The sequence below is a fragment of the Chanodichthys erythropterus genome, chromosome 8 (assembly GCF_024489055.1).
Source record: "Chanodichthys erythropterus isolate Z2021 chromosome 8, ASM2448905v1, whole genome shotgun sequence".
NCBI lineage: Eukaryota > Metazoa > Chordata > Actinopteri > Cypriniformes > Xenocyprididae > Chanodichthys > Chanodichthys erythropterus.
Genome location: NC_090228.1, coordinates 16,992,240 through 17,012,617, shown reverse-complemented (window position 1 = coordinate 17,012,617; position 20,378 = coordinate 16,992,240). Strand labels below are relative to the sequence as shown.

Sequence of the window (20,378 nt, the reverse complement as noted above, 5' to 3'; positions counted from 1 at the left end):
CTTGCATGTTGGCATATCCACATCAACTAAACAAACAAATCTGTCTTTGGACATGGGCATCATTATACAGTCATCCATTGGACTACATTCAAATCTCTGTACTTGTTTTGTTTTAAGGTCTGTTCGCACCAATAATAATAACAACTATATTTGTGTCCACACCAACAGTATCGTTCTGTTTATTCAAAGTGTGCACTGCAGTTTTGTTGTTTGTCACTTTAAATGCTCAAGCTGTTTAAAGAAAGAAAGATTCTGATTGGCTGTTAATGTTTTTATCGTTCATCTGCTGGGGGAAAAAAAAGCAGTCTGAAAGTGAGTCCAACAATATCATATTGTGGTGTGGAATCTCTTTAGAACTATTTTTAGAAATATATCTTATATTATATAACGAGCCTTTATTGTAAATATTTGTACCCTAATAAGTATAATAGTTTAAATCTCTAATTCCGAGGATTGTTTTCCTGACTTACAAATCGAAATCCTTAGTAATTACAAGCGAAAAAAGTCATTAAATTTGATTGGTCAAAAACTGTGTGAACCACATTAACGAGACGTGTTGCTGCCCTCCAGTTTCCCCAGTTAATAACTGATTGTGTGGATTTATGAGCAAGCAGCTATCATAAGCATTAGCGCCGATGAACACATAAGCAATCTAAAATAAGTGCTTTAATCTAGATAATATGCCAACAACAGCCAGAGCACTGCCAGCAGTGCATGTGCTGCAGTCACAGGTGAAAGATTCTAAACAAACTTAGACTGTGTGTGTTGGATTCAGCTGATTTGTATGGTCCATCCCACTCACACACTGTCACATTACAACCCAACGGTTTGAATACAGGAAACAAGGGAGGATCACATGCAAGTGTGTTTCCCTGCTCTGGGTATTTTTGTACCCTGTTTAGGTCAGTAATTAAAGGATTTATTATAGCATTTATATTTGGCATCAGTAGAGTTTATTTTCCTAACATTTAGATTGTACACCAACTTAATACAACAATAAACAATCAAAAATAATTCATAACAGTCCTAGCCAGATGCATGGTTAAGAAACAGTGAATTTATAAAATGAATATGCTGAAAATTGTAATTGCTTTCTATATGAAAAGAATAGTGCTAAGAGCAAACTTCTTATTATTTCTATCTATATACTCAATAATATATATATACAGTTTTTTATTTAATGTTTTTGTAAGAAGTCTCTTATGCCCATTAAGACCGCATTCAGTGGGCTTCACAAATATTGGCACCCAAATATGAGCAAAGCTGATTGAACGTTCAAAAGAACAGCACTTATTTGAAATGAAAATCTTTTGAAACATTATATATGTCTTTACTGACAATAGTAAAATTAGTTTTGAACTTTCTTATTTCCTCAGTTATTTTGTCAATGCCAACTGAATTACTCCAAATCACTCTAAAAAAAAACAAAAACAAATACTTTCACAATAAAGCTTAAAATTGTTTTCTCTTACATGGGCAGTGCGAAATGTATCATTCTGTAATCAGTCACTGACTTAATCGGTCACTGACCCTCATTTTCACAAGACTGAAGTCCTCTGCTCACATCTGCAAGCACAAACACACTTCATGCAGGTGTGTATCTGTCTGGAGGATGGAAGCTGTTATCTAAACTAACTGGGTCAGCGAGAGAAATCCAGAGCATGACATCTGGACACTGATACTCACAATCCAGTGTGTATGCTTTAGGGAAACAGGATGAGTGGTGTAGCTGTTATTAATGTCATACTGCTGTTATAATATAACAGCAGTAATATCACTGCGCCTGCTGCAGCCATGATACGGCAGCAAATTTCCTTGATTATTACGCCTGAATGAGAGTATAGTTCCTAGCCATATCAGCCTAGAAAATCACAACTTTTCATTTTCTGTCGGTCTTAGTACACCATGTAACTACAGAAGAGTCAAGTTTTAAATAGGAAAAATATCAAAACTCTTTGGTCATTTTTAAGTGCAATGCTAACGGTCTAATCAGATTCAATTAACTATGCTAAGCTATGCTAAAAGTGGCATCGCCAGAACCGGAGATCGGCTGAATGGATTCGAAAATGGTAAAACTCAACTGTTTAACTCTAGGAGAGTTGGAAAATGAGCCTATTTTCAAAAAAAGTGGAGTGTTCCTTTAAAGTCAAATGAGATTTCACTGGAGGACAGATGATTGATTTAAAGTAGAAAAGAAGACCATTTTATTTTTTTAAATAATTTTGTTGGGTTTAAATGATAATAAATATGAAGACACATATTTAGACACTTTCTTCAGTAGATATACATTAGAGGAATGTCTTCATATATGATGAACAACACTTGTGTGAACTTGTTACTTTATAGCCTACACTGTTCAAAACTTATTTATTTTTTACTTTACTTTAACTTAGCAAGCTTGCATTAATTGATCAATGTTGGCAGTAACGATTTTTTTACGTTCCCCAAGAAAATGCTTACTCGCAAAACTTTTGCTGAAAAAAAAAAGTGTTCTCTTGCAAAACTTTTGTGATGGAATAATATGAGGCGGGAGGGAAAGCTATATTTCAGTGCTTTTGTATGTGAACGCTAAGTTTCTCAGAGGAACGCAATAGTTTTGCGAGGAAACGCAAATATTACTCATTTCAGGGAAAAGCAATACTATTACAAGAGAATACAATACATTTGTGAGATAATCAAATGAAAAAAAATTAAAATATAATTTTTCTTCCCATCTTTTTTTTTTTTTTTTACCATTACCATGTCCCTATAGGGGATCCATACAGTAAAAACTTTAGGCAGTTAATTAAAAGCCAATACCTAAATGATGAAAAGTGTGGAAGTATGAAGAAAAGTTGAGGAAATATTTAGCATAATTTATAAGCAGATTCCATTTGCGCAACAATATTCATACATTTCAAGTGTTACTTCAGTGTTCCTTTTTGGTGCAATGTTTAATTTCCTTCTTTCTGACTGGACAGACCAGGGCCATCTCCCAAAACACCAATAATCCTCTGACAGAAACCCTCTTCTTGCGCATTATTATTATTATTTATTTTTTTTTTAAATCTCTCTATTCCAATACATCTGCCCCTCACCCACCCTACATCTTCTACATCTCTCCCTCTCTCTCCCTCTCCCCCACTGTGGGAGTTGAGTGTAATCCATGTGGATTATCATAGTGGGGAGGGCAAAGGCAGTGTGTGTGTGTGTGTGTGTATCTACTTCTGTTTCAGTTCCTCCCAGCTGCTTTGAACATAAGATGAGCAAGAGAGAGTCCGACAGAGAGAAGACATCGGTGAAACTCTCAGAGGATTTATATAAAGAAATGGTGCGACAAAGAGAATGATGAAAGAATGAGATGTAAACATGAAGGGGGAACGATCAGGAATGGGGAGAAAAGAGCCGGATGCCATTATTTCAGAAGAACTTTCTGGGAAGATTTCTGTGTCATCCAAAACACACTTTTGAAGCTTCCGGATTGTCTGTTGGCCACAATCTGATATCAAGACTAGACCTGGATTACAGCACACAGTCTTGTCTTAAGGATCCAGGGAGCTGGAGATCACACATACTGGTGTTTTATGCACATGACAGGGGTTGATGGGTAGGATGAAGAGCATCACACTGCTCTGGGTGCTGTTTTCAAGTTGGACCATCCAAACACAAGCTCAGATGAGGATATCGCCTGAAACGTGAGTCCAGTTCATCTCAGCACAACTTTAGCTGTCTTAACCCTCGAAACACTTCCAACAAACCCACAAATAGAAGATATGCACAATGTGACAGAGACCATCATGTTTTTATGCTCTTGTGTTGCTAAGCCACACTTGGACTTTGCCCTCACACATTTAAGAAACTCAAAGCAGAGATGAACCACTAATAGCAATCCTCTTCCTTGTGCAGAACCTCAGTATGTCTCCAGATCTCATCTTAATGCTTGCAGGTCATGACCTGCACACCTCCTGTCACTACTTGAATATAGCCAAAAGCACTGTAAGCCAAAGCTTAACCTCCATTGGCAACATTCACTCAAAATCCACACACGCAGCCTGTTTGGACAGACTTTTTGGTGTCTCTGAGAGCTTATTTAGTTCCTGAAAATAAAATTATGGAAAACATGCAAACCTTAAATAAGCGTAACATTTTTAGTGGTCACACTGACAGAGCAAAAGAAAATTATGCCCCTGTGTTTTCATTAACAAGTGCACAAGAAATTTCAAATTGCTTCTGATTTCTGATTTCAAGGATCTCCTTGCCATTAATGATATCAAAATATGAGTTTTCTCTTTTTAATATATTTTAAAATGTAATATAGTCTTGTGATGGCAAAGCTGAAATTTCAGCAGTCATTACTCCAGTCTTTATCACATGATCCTTCTAATATGAAATCATTCTAATATGCTGTGATAAATTAAGGATTTTTAAGGAACAGAAAGTTTAAAAATAAATCTTTTGTAACATTATGTACATAAATGTTCTTAATGTCACTTCTGATAAATTTAGTATTTCCTTGCTGAAGTATTCACCTCTTCAAAAAAAAAAAAAAAAAAAAAAATTCCTGACCCCAAACTGCTATTGATGACTCATCCTGTACTACAGATTTTCATCCAATCAAATGCTCTCAAGAATGAGAATGCCCTCCCCTAGACATCCATTTCCATATCCATTTTAAAATGAATATCATGCTCACATGCTGTTGAACACGTGTTTTCATATTGCTTAAAGGGTTAGTTCACCCAAAAATGAAATTTCTGTCATTTCTGTCCCTCATGTCATTCCAAACCCGTAAGACTTTTGTTCATCTTCGGAACACAAATTAAGATATTTTTGATGAAATCCAAGAGGTTTTTTATCCCACATTCAAGGTCCAAAAAAGTAGTAAAAGCATTGTTAAAATAGTCAACTTGACTACAGTGGTTCAACCTTAATGTTATGAAGCGACGAGAATACTTTTTGTGCGCAAACACAAACAAAAATAACTTTATTCAACAAATTCGTCTCTTCCCTGTAATTCTCATATGCTGTTTACGTTCAGTGCTTCCAGGTTCTAAGTCAGAATGCATACATGTGATGATGATAAAAAAAAAAACTCTTGGATTTCATCAAAAAATATCTTAATTTGTGTTCCAAAGATGAGCGAAGATCTTACGGGTTTGGAAAGACATGAGGGTGAGTAATAAATGACAGAAATTTCATTTCTGGGTGAACTAACCCTTTAAATAAAATGCAGCAAAAGGAATATTTAATGTCTAATGCTTTTTGTCTGTTTTGAACAGGGTTCAACAGTGGGCCAATGCCTTTGGAAAACAGATTTTGGCCTTGTCAAACAGATACTCAGGTGCCCAACTCTTACAGAAGGTTTGTATTGTGACCGTAAAAGAAGAGTAAATCTGACTCTTCTACTGTCTACCACTGCAGTTATATTTTTTATTCATGATAATAGATAATTCCTGAAAATCTGACTTTAACCCCTCATTTCAATCCTAAAATCAAAGCAATCAGGAACATATCTGATATTGTCTGATATTCTGCAGAGGAAGCAGGTTTAATCCGTAAATCACTACATTAGCAATGTGTCTAACTGCTGGTAAATGTCATATGCAGCTGTGTCCAGTTATCAGGCATCTGTCTGAATATACACTACACTCTAATTAACACTACTTTGTACTGTTAACCACAGACCCAGTGCCAGCCTACGAGCAGCCCATCTGCCTACCAGAAAGACATACTGTATAACAACTAGTTTATATCTGACCTGAATATGTAGGTGTTCTTTTACCTTAAGGGTCTTTATTAGCGCAGCACAACAGCAGGATGTGCTTGAACAGTGAGGCAGGAAGAGGATTAACCTTCCCAGACTGCTGCATCTCCTCCTCCTTCTATTCCTTCCTTCTTTTTTGTTTTTGTTTGTCTAATCTAATCTCAGAATAGAGCCTGGTACTTTTACAGTGTTTTGTGGAGGTGGATTATCCCTGCCTGACCTCCTGTTCCAATGGCCAATAGGTGGAGAGTAGGACTCATTGAGATTCTGCTCTCAGTGGCCTTTGATACTGAGCTCTGATCTAGAGCTCGGCCTTTTACTTGCTTCAAACCATACTTTATGGGGACAAAATTTTCCCACAAATATAGTGAAATTTTATACCAGAAATTTTTGACCTTGTGGAGACATTTTTTTTTTTTTTTGGTCCCCATAAGGAAAACAGCTTATTAATCATTTCTATATAATAATCATAATAATCTCTATTCTGAGATTATTAATCATATTAAATGGTGTTTTATTTATTTTTTATTTTTTTGAAAATGTAAAACTGAAGAAAGTTTTCTGAGGGTTGTAATTAGAGTTACGGGATAGAATATACAGTTTGTACAGTATTAAAATCATTGTGCCTATGAAAAGTCCCCATACAACATGAAAACCCAACGTGTGTGTGTGTGTGTGTGTGTGTGTGTGCACATCTGTGCGTAGAAATATCAAGATGTGGAGCCTATTGTCAAGATGGTGGAAGTGGATGGTTTAAAGATGGTGAGGGAATTTGCTGAAGAAATGGAGAACATGCTGGGCAGGAAGATGAAGTCGGTCAAGGTCTGAGAAATCAGTATATTGCAGTGATAATGTATATTATAAAATTCATACAATGAACATTTTTATTTATTTGTTGTCTTTACTATCTGAATGATCAATAAGAAGGCAAATTCCTGAATTATTTTTATGTGTGTTTTATATAGAGAATAGCAGAGACAGCAGAGGATGCAGATTTCTATCATGAATATAATGCCACATTACAGGTGAGCTATCCATCCATCCTTCCCCTTATTCTCCTGTTCATCCCTCAGTTTATAATCAGTTATTTCCACTTGTTCTTCTGCAGTTTGACTACTACAATTCCATGATGATTAACACAGTGGATGAGGATGGGAACAATGTAGAGCTGGGAGGTGAATTTCCTCTGGAGGAGAATGAACACTTCAACAATCTGCCTGTCAATACTCAGCAGAGTGTCATACAAGTGCCCACCAATGTCTATAACAAAGGTAAGACACAGAAGTGGAAAAGTGCATTTTCATCCCTGATTAGAAGCTGAAGATAAAGCAGATCTCTCTCTGTCTCTCAGATCCTGATATTCTGAACGGAGTGTTTATGTCAGAAGCTCTGAATGAAGTATTTATCAGTAACTTTGAGAAGGACCCGACTCTAACCTGGCAGTACTTTGGCAGTTCAACTGGATTTTTCAGACTTTACCCTGGTAATCATCAAAAGCCTTACCCCTTCAAATGCACCATTGCATGTTAATGAACATGCAGTTTTGCTCATTCAGACACAGGACAGAGAGCTGGGAGTCTGATTGACACAGAATTACTGGTGTAATTTGTGGTGACAATGACTCAGGCTCTTCTCTCTGCCTCTCTCATTCATCATAATGTCATCACAGTATTGACACAGTAACCAAACCAATAAACTCTTCCCAGATCTTACATGCATATGAACACAGAAATCCTTCTCTCTCTCTCTTTCTCTTTCTCATGGAGAGGAGACAGTAAACATATTAAATTATATGCTTTTTTAGGTATCAAGTGGACACCTGATGAAAATGGAGTTGTCACGTTTGATGGCAGGAATCGCAACTGGTGAGTCTTTGGATGTGTGTGGATGCACAGTATAAAACTACAGTAGTGTCCAGTTTGGGGTTGAGTTTGAGTTTTTGTAAGGATGCATTAAACTGGTCAACAATGACACTAAAGACATTTACATTTTAACAAAACATTTCTATTTCAAATAAATGCTGTTCTTTGGAACAATACAGTACATCAAAGAAATGTATCATGGTTTTTAACAAAAATATTAAGCAGCACTACCATTTTCAACATTGATAATAATAATAAGAAATGTTTCTTGAGCAGTGAATCAGCATATTACGTGTGTACATTTTTGTATGTACAATATTGACATTTATAGCACTAAAACGTAAAAGTACTTATGTTTTTACAGAAAAAAAAACTAAATATTTATGAATCTTTCATGTCATAAAGATATAATTTCACTTTTATCATTTTGTAGATCAGTGCAAGATCCCTAAACCACATCCCGAACCTAAACATACCCATTTTATACAGAATAAAACTAAATGGACAGCAATGTTTAGGAAAATTAAAATTTTAGTAAAAATATAACATTAAAAGATATTTAGAGCCACTAATCCTACACCCACCCCTAAACCTAACCATAACCATTTCTTAAAACTATACTGTTATAAATAAAAGAATAACATACAAACAAGCATATTCACAATAACTTATTTATTGCGAAAATGTAAAAAGTGGTACCAAAAGTAGTTCAAATGACGATGAGTTGCAGTCAGAGTCCTCTCCGGTAGATTTTATAGGGTACAGAACAGAATTGTACTTATTAATCCATGAAAATATGAATCCGGCTTCTTTCTGTGAAGGCGTGCACTCATTTTAAATGTCAATCCACTGAAACACGGCATGTTGCAATCTGTGACGAAGCAGGCAAGAACCAATGAGCATTCAATATCAGTGCCGTAAACCATGTCGTAAAGCTTCTCGAGGGCGCAAATTTCAAATTTGAATTATTAGCGTGGGCTTTGACTGTGACGGTCGCTGCTGCTGAGAATGAAGATAAAGATCGCCAGATAAATGGCTAAATTTGGATCTGTTCCTTACAAACATATGGATGCTAACAATTTGGAGTACAGCAAACAAATAAAATTGATGTGATTTGTGTATTTATGTTGTGCTTTGGTGTATCTTATGGTTGTATTGTTAGTCGCTGCATAGGAGAAAACGTCCTCTGTGTCGCACAGCAAACAAACTAAATATTACAAAATGGTTAAACAATTACAGAAATTTTATTCATTTTAAGGTTTCAAAGTGTAGTCTTGTTTAACATTATGTACTTCTCCGAAACAAGTTTGCAGCACAAGTCACGAACAGAAATGTTATTTCATATTAAGTAGTTGAGTAAACGACATTCACTAAATTCTACTAAAAACATGCATTGATATGACAATTGAATACAACAGATTTAAAACATTAATGCCACGATTGTATTATTAATACATGGTAATTCATACATATTCACACTTGGATACGTAAATGGTTTTTGTTTTATTGCTGTTAATGCGTAAACATTTTTACGTTTTAGTGCTATATAAATACATCCATATCGTACGTTTTTGTGTGTATGAAACGTAAGTAAACGTACATGTGGAAAAACCACAATTTATGTGAAAATACATGTATTCTCATGAGAATACATTGGCATAAGAGACTTTATAAAAAATTAAAATAAAAATGTAATAAAAAAAAATTATAATCCAACAGACCCCAAACTTTTGAACAGCAGTGTGAACACTTCAACATCAACTAGTCAGTGGGATATGAAAATGGCAGCTGAATGTAGTGCAAAAGAATGAAACAAAATGTAGGGGTCTTAAAACTTTAAAAGTTGAAGTTGAAAGTTGAACCTGACACACCATCTTAAAAACGTGAAAAAGTTTTTCACCTCTCCTAACCGTCAAGGACTCAAGGCGACATCAAGATTAGTGATGTGGCCACAGTCCAGGGTCAAGGAGCAGCGGGTCTGATCTCAGTGAAAGATTTTAATCTTGCTTCCTTTCCGTGACTGACTGCTTCATCTGCCCAGTTTCCTTAAACACCTTCTGCCAGGACTGACACTATTACAGCTAATGCACGCAATCTCTTTAGCAGTAATGAACGCAAAGTACAGACACACTGTATTGTGTTCTGAAGAGCTACAGCGATCACTTGCTGTGTATATGTAATATGAGTAGTTCTGCGATACGAGTAAGTTCAATAACCACAAGTAAGCTAATTAAAAATGTGTATACTGGACTATTGCTGTAATGTTCAGTCTCAAGTTTCGGTCTCTCTCTCACTTTCTTATTGTGATCTCATTATTTCCTTCTCTCAGAACATTACGCAGATGAGATTTCACACTCTGTTATCCGGTTGAGGAATTATTACTGTGAAAGGTCTTGACTGTTTGTCAATGGCCATCTGAGTTATTTTACTATATATTTTCATTTTAGTTTCAGTAATTTTTTGGTCATCTTTATTAGTTTTAGTATATATATATATTCTATTTAGCTTTTTTGTATTTTTGTTACATACTTTAACTTAAAACTTATTTCATTTATTGCCAGTGCAACATTTCTAATCTTGTTTAAGTTTAGGTGTTTCATCATATATTTTTATTTTATTTTCAGCTTTTTTTCAATTCATGATTTTTAATAATAAACAACATTGATCTGAGCTTTTAAGCATTTCAAAAAGTCCTTTAAAAACACTCCTCTCAAACGGTATGACAAAGTATCCTTCATTTAAAGTCCCCCTGTGGTGAAAATCAAGTTTTTAATGTTGTTTATAAGTCCAAGTGGTGTAAGACAAACCATGTGCAAATCAGTCAACACCATTGCTGAGTACTTTCTCCTTAAAACTGCAGTGATCCAAAGACAAGGATTTAAGAAGAAGTTTAGAAGAAGAAACGCTGCTTAAAATCGCCCTTTTTCTCTAAGTCACAAACATGTTGTAACCAATCTCGTGTGGGGCGGTCTTTAGCATATCATTAACTATGCTGCGAAGCAGGGGAGTCTTAAGAGAAGCCAGGTTTCATTTTTCTGTTGATATGAAACATTGGGTAGATTTGTCAATATAGCAGCTGAATTATGTATATGATGTATTACGATGTTATGATGAACTATATGCCATTCTCCACTAACGTTCTAAGTTGTTCAAAGCATTTCTAAAGATACTGATTTTTATTTCTATTTAGCTTTTTGTAGTTTTGTTACATACTTTAACTTAAAACTTATTTCATTTATTGTCAGTGCAACATTTCTAATCTTGTTTAAGTTTAGGTGTTTCATCATATATTTTTATTTTATTTTCAGCTTTGTTTCAATTCATGATTTTTAATAGTAAACAATACTGATCTGAGCTTTTAAGCATTTCAAAAATTCCTTTAAAAACACTCCCCTCAAATGGTATGACAACGGTATAAAAGTCCCCCTGTGGTGAAAATCAAGTTTTTAATGTTGTTTATAAGTCCATGTGGTGTTTTTAATATGCTTTAAGACAAACCATGTGCAAATCAGTCAACGCCATTGCTGAGTACTAAGTTTCTAAGTTGTTCAAAGCATTTATAAAGATACTGGTTTTTAGAGGGCAGCTGTCTGGCTCTGAGATGGCAAACGGGAACATGGTTTGTGTAACATTAGCAACACATTATTAGCTGTTTAATAACGTAGTCGAGGAAAAGGCTAATTACATTAATTACCGTTATGTGTCCGATGTTGTAGCAAGAGATGCATAAAACGCATTACCATTCTGATACATTAACTTGTAGACGACCCTGTATAATTCACTCTTCCACTTGTTCTTCTGAATCAGTTTCTGGTTCAAACATATATGGCTGAATTAAACTAGCATTTCCCATTGCCATCGTGCAACGTTTACAACAGTAAAGTCGACCGAGTGGATCAGGTATTCTGAGTTTGTGTTATTGAGTGGGGGCAGGGACTAATTTGCATATTCATGGATCCACGTATACTAAATGATGCAAGGGTGGAGAGTTAAATTCAAGCTATTTTAAGGCATGAAGAATTAGAGTTTAAAAGTGTAATTTTGGTAATCAAAGATCAGTTTTAAGGGATAAAATTATTGACTACAGGGGGACTTAAGAGAATGCTTGTTTTTTTTTCCCCTCTCTTTCTCAGGTACATCCAGGCAGCCACGTCCCCCAAAGACATCATCATCGCTGTGGATATCAGCGGTAGTATGAAGGGTTTGAGGCTCACTATTGCCAAACACACCATCAACACCATTCTAGACACACTCGGGGAAAACGACTTTGTTAACGTCATTGCAGTAAGAACAGAAATCCAAACCAGACTTAAAAAAGCATTTAAAATCTGAGTTATTATCTTCAATAACAGTTCATATTTTCTCTTTCCAGTACAGTGATTATGTCCGGTATGTAGAGCCCTGTTTTAAAGGCACTCTGGTACAGGCCGACTTGGATAACCGTGAGGTAATCTTTTCTCTGCTTGCACAGAGCAGTGAACTCACTTGCCAGTTGAGATTTTAATATTTGCTGCATTCATACATTTCTAGCACTTCAAACTTTTGGTGGAGGAGTTGCAGGTAAAAGGTGAAGGAAAGGTGAAGAAAGCCATGAAAGAGTCCTTCAAGATCCTGAACGAGGTGAGCGTGTTAGTGTTTGAGGGATGTATATCCATATAGAAATATGGATATATCAAAAGTCTGTGTGTGCGTAGGCAGCAGCAGAAGGCAGGGGTAGTTTATGTAACCAGGCAATCATGTTGATTACTGATGGAGCCATGGAGGATTTCCAGAAGGTGTTTGAGGAGTTCAACTGGCCAGACCGCAAGGTACCAAATGCGCAAACAAAAAAAGAGTCACTATGGATACATGCTTTACCTGTGTGCATAATCTGATAACATAATACGCTATCAAACAGGTGCGCGTGTTCACATATCTAATTGGACGAGAGCTAACATTTGCTGACAATGTCAAATGGATTGCCTGCAACAATAAAGGTGAGATCTAATTAAAGCAGAGCACTGTGGGAAACTACCTGAGCTAGTGAGTTCTATTAGTTGTACACAAAATGTGCAATGTGCACACTTTGTACTGTATTTATAATGCAAATGTTTTTGAGCGCAATAGTTTCAATTTCCATTTCCCTAACCCTTCCAGTCATGTGTTACAGAATAAATAAAAAAAAATCACATTATTGTATATATTTGTTTTATTTATATATCATTATAGTATGTATTACTATTTTAAATTAACATATTTTTATACTTTATTTATATTTTATTTTTTTAATTTTGTTGATCGTTTTTGACATTTTTATTATTTTTTTTGTGTTATTTCTAGCTTCAATTTATTTTATTTTAGTTTTAGTAATTTTAGTGCTTGAACTTATTAAAGTTAATTTCTAATTTAATTTGTAAGTTGAATTTTTTTCATCCGATATTTAGATTTGACTTTATTTCAGCTTTATTTCAATTACTGATAATGATTTTTAATTTTTTTTTTTTTTTTTTCAATAACACCACTAATAACAAAGGGCAGTTTCAAGCCAAATTAATATTTTACACCTGAGCAAAATTATAAAAACAATATAAATTTCCAATTCCCCCCCAACCCCCCCATCTTTTCCAGGCTTGAAAATCACAATTTTAAACATTCTTGATATTTCCATGCTTTCCATGACCCGTTCTAATATCATTTTAATTAAATATTGTGACATCTATGCCCTCTGCTGGTAACAGATCAAATAAATCACATTTTCACATTACCGTTGTTTTTGTGTGCTTGTAATTAGGTTACTACACCCATATCTCTACTCTGGCGGATGTACAGGAGAATGTGATGGAATATCTTCATGTGCTGAGCAGGCCAATGGTCATCAACCATGATCATGACATCATCTGGACAGAGGCTTACATGGACAGTGTGGTGAGCTGCTTACCTTTTCTCATTCACCCTCTCTTTTTGCAGAAGTCGGTACTGTAAATAAAAGTTGATGTTGCATATTCTCCCAAACCTTCATACTGATCATTTTTGCCTTCATTAATCTTGAACCTCTCATGATTTCATTATCTGATTCCGAATGTGATCTTGTTATGTCTGTTACTTCATTATGTCTGTCATTATTTCCTGTCATCCCATTCCAGCTACCCAATACAGCTGAGGTAAATTATTTCGTTCTCCGCAGTAGATCGAAATATACCCTGTATACATCCAAATGCAGTAGTTCATCTGTTCTTGCAGTTTTTAGCTTCTCTTTTAGATAGTTTTTAGATATATTTTAGTATTTAGAAATTCTGATCTCTGTGAAGTTTTTAATTTAATCAAAGTCCTCATCGACTGTCTAGTGGATTTTCAGTCAAAAGCAACAGGAATTCAGGTCTAAGTGTGAATGTTAGGTTTGGTCATCTGTGCTCAAATTTAGAGAGAAAAGAGTAGGAAAACTGATATCAATTTGTTCAAAAAACTCTGAAGCCATTTTTTCTCAGTTTCAGTGTTGGCTTAGTAACTGTATTTTGGGTAACACTTTATATTGGTTGATTCTTTATTGGTTGCTAATGCAGTAATCATTAATGAATGGTTTAGTTCTTCATGAGTCATATATTATTTCAAGATTATCTGTGCATTAATTAAGCATGAATTCATTCATTTTAGTGCACCTGTACTGTAAAGCATTACATATTTTGCCTTTGCAAGGTAGAGCAATAAGGAACTGATTCCACCTACCAGTGAAGCACCTGCTCTTAATGGAAGTATCCTATGGTCTCATTCAGGATTTCATTCGCTTCACAGGCCTGGCTGGGATTTATCATTAGTTCAGTCTGTGTTGTCTCTCTCCCTCTTTCTCGTCTTTCAGCTTTTTAACACACAGGCTGAGAGTTTGCTGCTGATGACCTCTGTGGCCATGCCTGTGTTCAGCAAGAAAGAAGAAACAGTGAGTTGCCAAAAACAAACTTAAAAGCTACTTCAGCTCTTTCAGAAATGACTCCTGACCTGCCTAATATATTAAGGGAAAGTGCAGCTCCACAAAAAAGTCTGGACAGAGATCAGTTCATTATGCAACTAAGTCTCATTCAACAAGGATAGAAAGGGGTGGAAGAATTCTGAATGTGTAAAAATGGTTTATACGTAACTATTAATTAAACAATGAATAATTAAATACATACGTTTTTGAACGAATCGGTTGACTGATTTATTCAAAAATTTACACATTAAAAAAAAAATGTCGCCTCCTCCTGGCTGACCGCTGTAACCTGCAGAAAGGGCGCTGGACGAATCTGTTTAGTGATTCTAATAATTTATTATGTTACATAACAATTCATGTAGCTTTTTTGTCGGTTAAACTGCACTGGGAGTTCGTGATATTGAACTTAGATAACAAACACCATACTGGGAGTATAAAACTAACATAAACTCTCATATAATCCAACGAAAACATTAAATATACACTATTCATCAGTCTTAACATATTTATCCAAATTATTCCGCGACAATTTAAATATATGACCCGACTTTTGTACCTAAAAAGGGTGATGATGTGTAAATAACACGCTCACTCGGCGTTTCCTGATTAACGGCTTTCTCACCTGACGACATGACTGATGAAAAAGAGCGCGGGAACGCGGTTCCAGACAAAACTAATCAATGACTGATATGACACCATAGAACGACAGCACGACAAGACAAAGAGAAAGTAAAATACAATCAAATGTATTTTATTCACATCTTATACAGTTTTGTTGCGATTCTAAGTGAATCATTTTTAATTTGCAAAAATAGCTTTTGAATTTAATCAAATACGATACCTATTGAAGAGGTCGCATCGCTTCTGGTCCAGCAGGTCTTTTGTATGTGCTTTGTTAAAGGTACAATATGTAATATTTTTGCAGTAAAATATCCAAAAACCACTAGGCCAGTGTTATATATTTTGTTCACTTGAGTACTTACAACATATCAAATGTTTCCAACTATTTGTAAATCATGAGAAAATTGCAATTTTAACCAAGGCTCCGGGACGTGTGAGGAGTCGCCTATCAATTGCGTCATACCCGCGTTACCCTCGGCTTCCGGTTTTATTTTGTAGAAACCATGGAAAAACCAAAGCAATATGTTCTAAAATTAATTGCGTGCCATTTATCAACACAAGACATCCAATATTTAATATGATATTCTAAAATCAATCGATCTTACTGCAGTGTGTAACAGTGTCTCACGGCAGCCGCCGAGTGAACGCACAGAGTAACGTTATAACATAATTTTCAACACATTCAAATGTATACAGTATAATATGATAAATAGAGCTGCGGTACCTCATACTCATGACCGGAAAAGCGGAAGCAGCGCCGACGACTGTGGCATAATAAAAGTTCTGCTGCTCGCGGCGTGTTACGCAATCGCTCCAGCGGCCTCGTTCAGCTCCCACAACACTCGGTCCTGCTCTGCTTCATACTACAGTAACGTTAATAATCGCATCCATGTACATGATTTCTTATCTACATGACTCCTATCCCTATTCTTTTGCATCATCTGTTGAGGTGGAGACCACATGTCCCAAGATTCCACTCTAAAACTTGGCGTCATCAAACTACGCCTTTGTTTTGAATAGGCTTCTAGCGACCTCTAGCGGACATAATTATTACATATTTAAATATACCTTTAAATATAGAGCTGTTTTACTCGAGATGCCTTCAAAGGAGCTACCAAAGATGAGCATAACCGATGGCCATCGCATATGGAGATTGATATCTTAAAGCTTTTTATTTTTCTTCTTCTCATTTAGGATATTAAAATTAAATAAAATGGCAGTCAACATCAGCTGATTACCTTAAAATCCCACAGATATCACTGTTAGCTCATATTACTGTTAACACTTAAGCGGATGTGATGAGACCAGTTTTCCTGTTTGTTCATGTGATGTTCAGCATAAAGCCTGTTGCATGATGATAATGCACCCCCCTTGAATTAAAGGATTAGTTCACCCAAAAATGAAAATAATGTAATTTATTACTCACCCTCATGTCGTTCTACACCCGTAAGACCTTCGTTCATCTTCGGAACACAAATTAAGATATTTTTGTTGAAATCCGATGGCTCAGTGAGACCCGCATAGGGAGCAATGACATTTCCTCTCTCAATATCCATAAATGTACTAAAAACATATTTAAATCAGTTCATGTGAGTACAGTGGTTCAATATTAATATTATAAAGCGACCAGAATATTTTTGGTGTGCCAAAAAAAACTAAATAACGACTTATTTAGTGATGGCCGATTTCAAAACACTGCTTCAGGAAGCATCGGAGCATAATGAATCAGCGTGTCGAATCAGCAGATCGGATCGCCAAAGTCATGTGATTTCAGCAGTTTGACACGCAATCCGAATCATGATTCGACACGCTGATTCATTATGCTCTGATGCTTCATGAAGCAGTGTTTTGAAATCGGCCATCACTAAATAAGTCGTTATTTAGTTTTTTTTGGCACACCAAAAATATTCTGGTCGCTTTATAATATTAATATTGAACCACTGTACTCACATGAACTGATTTAGATGTGTTTTTAGTACCTTTATGGTTCTTGAGAGAGGAAATGTCATTGCTCCCTATGCAGGCCTCACAGAGCCATCGGATTTCATCAAAAATATCTTAATTTGTGTTCTGAAGATGAACGAAGGTCTTACAGGTGTGGAACAGCATGAGGGTAAACATGCATTTTTGGGTGAACTAACCCTTTAACTTGAGAGATTTTTATTGTTCATAATTTTGATTTTGCTCTTTCTCTTTGTGTGTAGCTGTCTCACGGTATCCTCCTTGGTGTGGTTGGCACTGATGTCCCTTTAAAAGAGCTCATGAGATTGGCTCCTCGATACAAGGTGCCTTCATAATGTCATCAGTCCTCTGTTCACAATAATGCTGATTACATCTAAGGTCTTTTCATTCACAGGGCAGACTGTATCCATGCTGATTAGTGCATACAGAAATTGTTTAAACTGCTGACTGAATATGAGATTTTGCCGTTTCAGCTGGGAGTTCACGGCTATGCATTCTTAAACACTAATAATGGTTATATACTCTCTCATCCTGACCTTCGACCTCTGGTGAGCTCTACAATATTCAGAGATCTCACACCATATATCTATAAGAATTGATTACACTGTGTTATTAGTTTTGTATTACATTAAAGTTGATGTTTTCTATACTTTGTGTTAGTATAAAGATGGTAAGAAGCTGAGGCCAAAGCCTAACTATAACAGTGTGGATCTGTCAGAGGTGGAGTGGGAAGATACAGAAGACGCTGTGAGTGGAACAACACACACACATATATATAAATAAACATTCACACACATACTCATCACGCTATTTTTAGATCAATTGCTTCAAGGTGTTTGTGTGTGTTGATCCTCTAGTTGAGAACAGCAATGGTAAGAGGGGAAAGTGGGACACTCTCTCTGGATGTCAGAGCAACAGTAGATAAAGGAGTGAGTTGATTTTGTCTTTTAATTCCCTTCTTATAAGATTACTTTAGTTTGATTCATTCATTTTTATCCCGTAATAACCTAGCCGTGACTGTCATACTCACATGCCGGCATCTTCCCTTCTCAGAAGAGAGTTGTCTTCCTGAAAAATGAATATTTTTACACCACCATCAATGAAACGCCATTCAGGTGAGTCTAAAATATGTATATTTCAGTTCTACTAAATACGAGACTATTGGATGTGTGTTATATATTGTGTGTCTATGTTTTTAGTCTTGGGATTGTACTTACCAAAGGTCACGGGAAGAATGTTTTCATCGGAAATGTTTCAATTGAAGAAGGTAAAGATTTTCAAATTATTACTCATGTGCCTGTCTCTATTTACTACGTTCATTTGTAAATCCTCTCAGCTGTGTTGTTTTTCTATTCACAGGCCTACATGACCTGACTGCATCTGATGTCACTATTGCTAATGAATGGTGGGTGTTAGCTAAGGCTAACAACTAGAATAGGCTGTTTTCGACATCTGAAATGATTTGATATATTCTGATTGAACGTTTCAGGACATACTGCGAGACAGACATCGATCCACATCACCGCAAATTGACGCAGTTTCAGGCTGTGGTTCGATATCTGACAGGAAAAGAACCAGAGCTGGAGTGTAAGTTCTGCCTCTAGAGGCTTTTAGACACTAGACTCGAAGTTTTAATGTAGCATTTAAAATCTTTACTTAATCATGTAGAATTACAAATGAGTGAGCAGCTATGGCCTAATGGTTAGAGTCAGATTGGTAACCCAAAGATTGCGGGTTCGATTCTCAATACCGGCAGGAAATGACTGAGGTGCCCTTGAGCAAGGCATCTAAGGCTGAATCCCAAATGGCAAACTTCTATGCACTTTCAGTCTTGTGGACTTACAATGGCTGCCGTGTGCGCATGTCCGTTAAAGGGTTAGTTCACTTTAAAATGGAAATTATGTCATTTATTGCTCACCCTCATGACGTTCCACACCCGCAAGAGCTTTGTTCATCTTCGGAACAGAATTTAAGATATTTTTGATAAAATCCGATGTCTCTGTGAGGCCAGCAATAACACTCCCTTTTTCAATACCCATAAAGCTACTAAAAACATATTTAAATCAGTTCATGTGACTACAGTGGTTCAACTTTAACATTATAAAGCGACAAGGATACTTTTTGTGCGGCAAAAAAAACTAAATAGCAACTTTATTCCACAATATCTAGTGATGGGCGATTTCAAAACACTGCTTCATGAAGCTTCATAGCTTTACGAATCATTTGTTTCGAATCAGTGGTTCGGAGCGCCAAAATCCCATGATTTCAGTAATTGTGGCTTCATTATGTCATAAGTGTTCTGAAACTTCAATAGTTCACGTAACTTTGGCAGTTTGATACGCGCTCCGAACCACTGATTCGAAACATGATGCAGGTCTCGTCTCACTGATTTTATCAAAATATCTTAATTTGTGTTCCGAAGATGAACAAAGGTCTTACGGGTGTGGAATGACAGAATTTGAGTAATTTTCATTTTTGGGTGAACTAACCCTTTAAGTCCACGAGACTGTAGGGTGTCCCATTCATCATTTTAGGTTTCAGAAGGGTGCTCGCGAGCGCCCCCTTTGCAGCCCCTCGATGCGCACTTCAAGGGGGTCGCACACTGGACGCGCAGCGTCGCGTCTCTGACAACTCACAGGTATCGCACACCGGCCGTGCACATTATATACGCGCGAGCTCAATTTTGACTCGACTCCTGATAGAAGAGCTGCACAATGGGAGTGTTTTACGTCAACAGGGAAACATTACATGCCTATGCTTTAATATTTTGCACTGAGGTTAGTGTATATGGAAAAATGGCACAACAAAGCAAAAGGAAAGAAAATGCTACGTTTATTATACATTTTTAGACTTTATTGAAGCTGAATGTGAAACTAATGTATCTTGCAGCACAGGGTGAAGTCGAGTATGTACATTAACAACAATTTGAGAGAAATATAATATACATTTAATGTAAAACAATGTACATGGCGCTCTGTGGCACGGCAGGATTTTAAACAACTTCCTGATTCGTTGCTGGGCGCCGCGGACAGGCGCCGAATGTCGCCGCCTGTGTGCGTACACTCATAGAAAACAATGCGTTCGCAGCTACACATTGGACTTTACCCGGCAGTTAAAGCAGCATTACATCACAAAAGTGCGGACTCAGAGGAAGACTGTGAGGGTTTAGGGTCCAATCTGGGATTCAGCCTAATTGCTCCCTGGGTGCCACAAAATGGCTACCCACTGCTCTGTGTGCGAGTGTTCACTA

General features: G+C 36.4%; 1 protein-coding gene across 1 annotated transcript in view; it reads left to right on the top strand.

Annotated features, from left to right (window-relative positions):
- The first annotated feature begins 3,241 nt into the window (after positions 1-3,241).
- The window catches only part of cacna2d4a (calcium channel, voltage-dependent, alpha 2/delta subunit 4a), a 50,430-nt gene continuing 33,293 nt past the window's right edge, over positions 3,242-20,378 (top strand). The window contains exons 1-24 of the mRNA XM_067392342.1: positions 3,242-3,310; positions 3,577-3,674; positions 5,259-5,340; positions 6,449-6,565; positions 6,709-6,768; positions 6,852-7,014; positions 7,095-7,226; positions 7,548-7,608; positions 11,739-11,889; positions 11,978-12,052; positions 12,136-12,225; positions 12,300-12,413; positions 12,503-12,581; positions 13,376-13,509; positions 13,728-13,745; positions 14,438-14,515; positions 17,371-17,451; positions 17,602-17,676; positions 17,789-17,875; positions 17,986-18,057; positions 18,182-18,243; positions 18,328-18,395; positions 18,488-18,533; positions 18,618-18,715. Of these exons, the coding sequence (XP_067248443.1) occupies positions 3,242-3,310; positions 3,577-3,674; positions 5,259-5,340; positions 6,449-6,565; positions 6,709-6,768; positions 6,852-7,014; positions 7,095-7,226; positions 7,548-7,608; positions 11,739-11,889; positions 11,978-12,052; positions 12,136-12,225; positions 12,300-12,413; positions 12,503-12,581; positions 13,376-13,509; positions 13,728-13,745; positions 14,438-14,515; positions 17,371-17,451; positions 17,602-17,676; positions 17,789-17,875; positions 17,986-18,057; positions 18,182-18,243; positions 18,328-18,395; positions 18,488-18,533; positions 18,618-18,715 (2,110 nt within the window). The remainder of the gene's footprint in view (positions 3,311-3,576; positions 3,675-5,258; positions 5,341-6,448; positions 6,566-6,708; positions 6,769-6,851; positions 7,015-7,094; positions 7,227-7,547; positions 7,609-11,738; positions 11,890-11,977; positions 12,053-12,135; positions 12,226-12,299; positions 12,414-12,502; positions 12,582-13,375; positions 13,510-13,727; positions 13,746-14,437; positions 14,516-17,370; positions 17,452-17,601; positions 17,677-17,788; positions 17,876-17,985; positions 18,058-18,181; positions 18,244-18,327; positions 18,396-18,487; positions 18,534-18,617; positions 18,716-20,378) is intronic.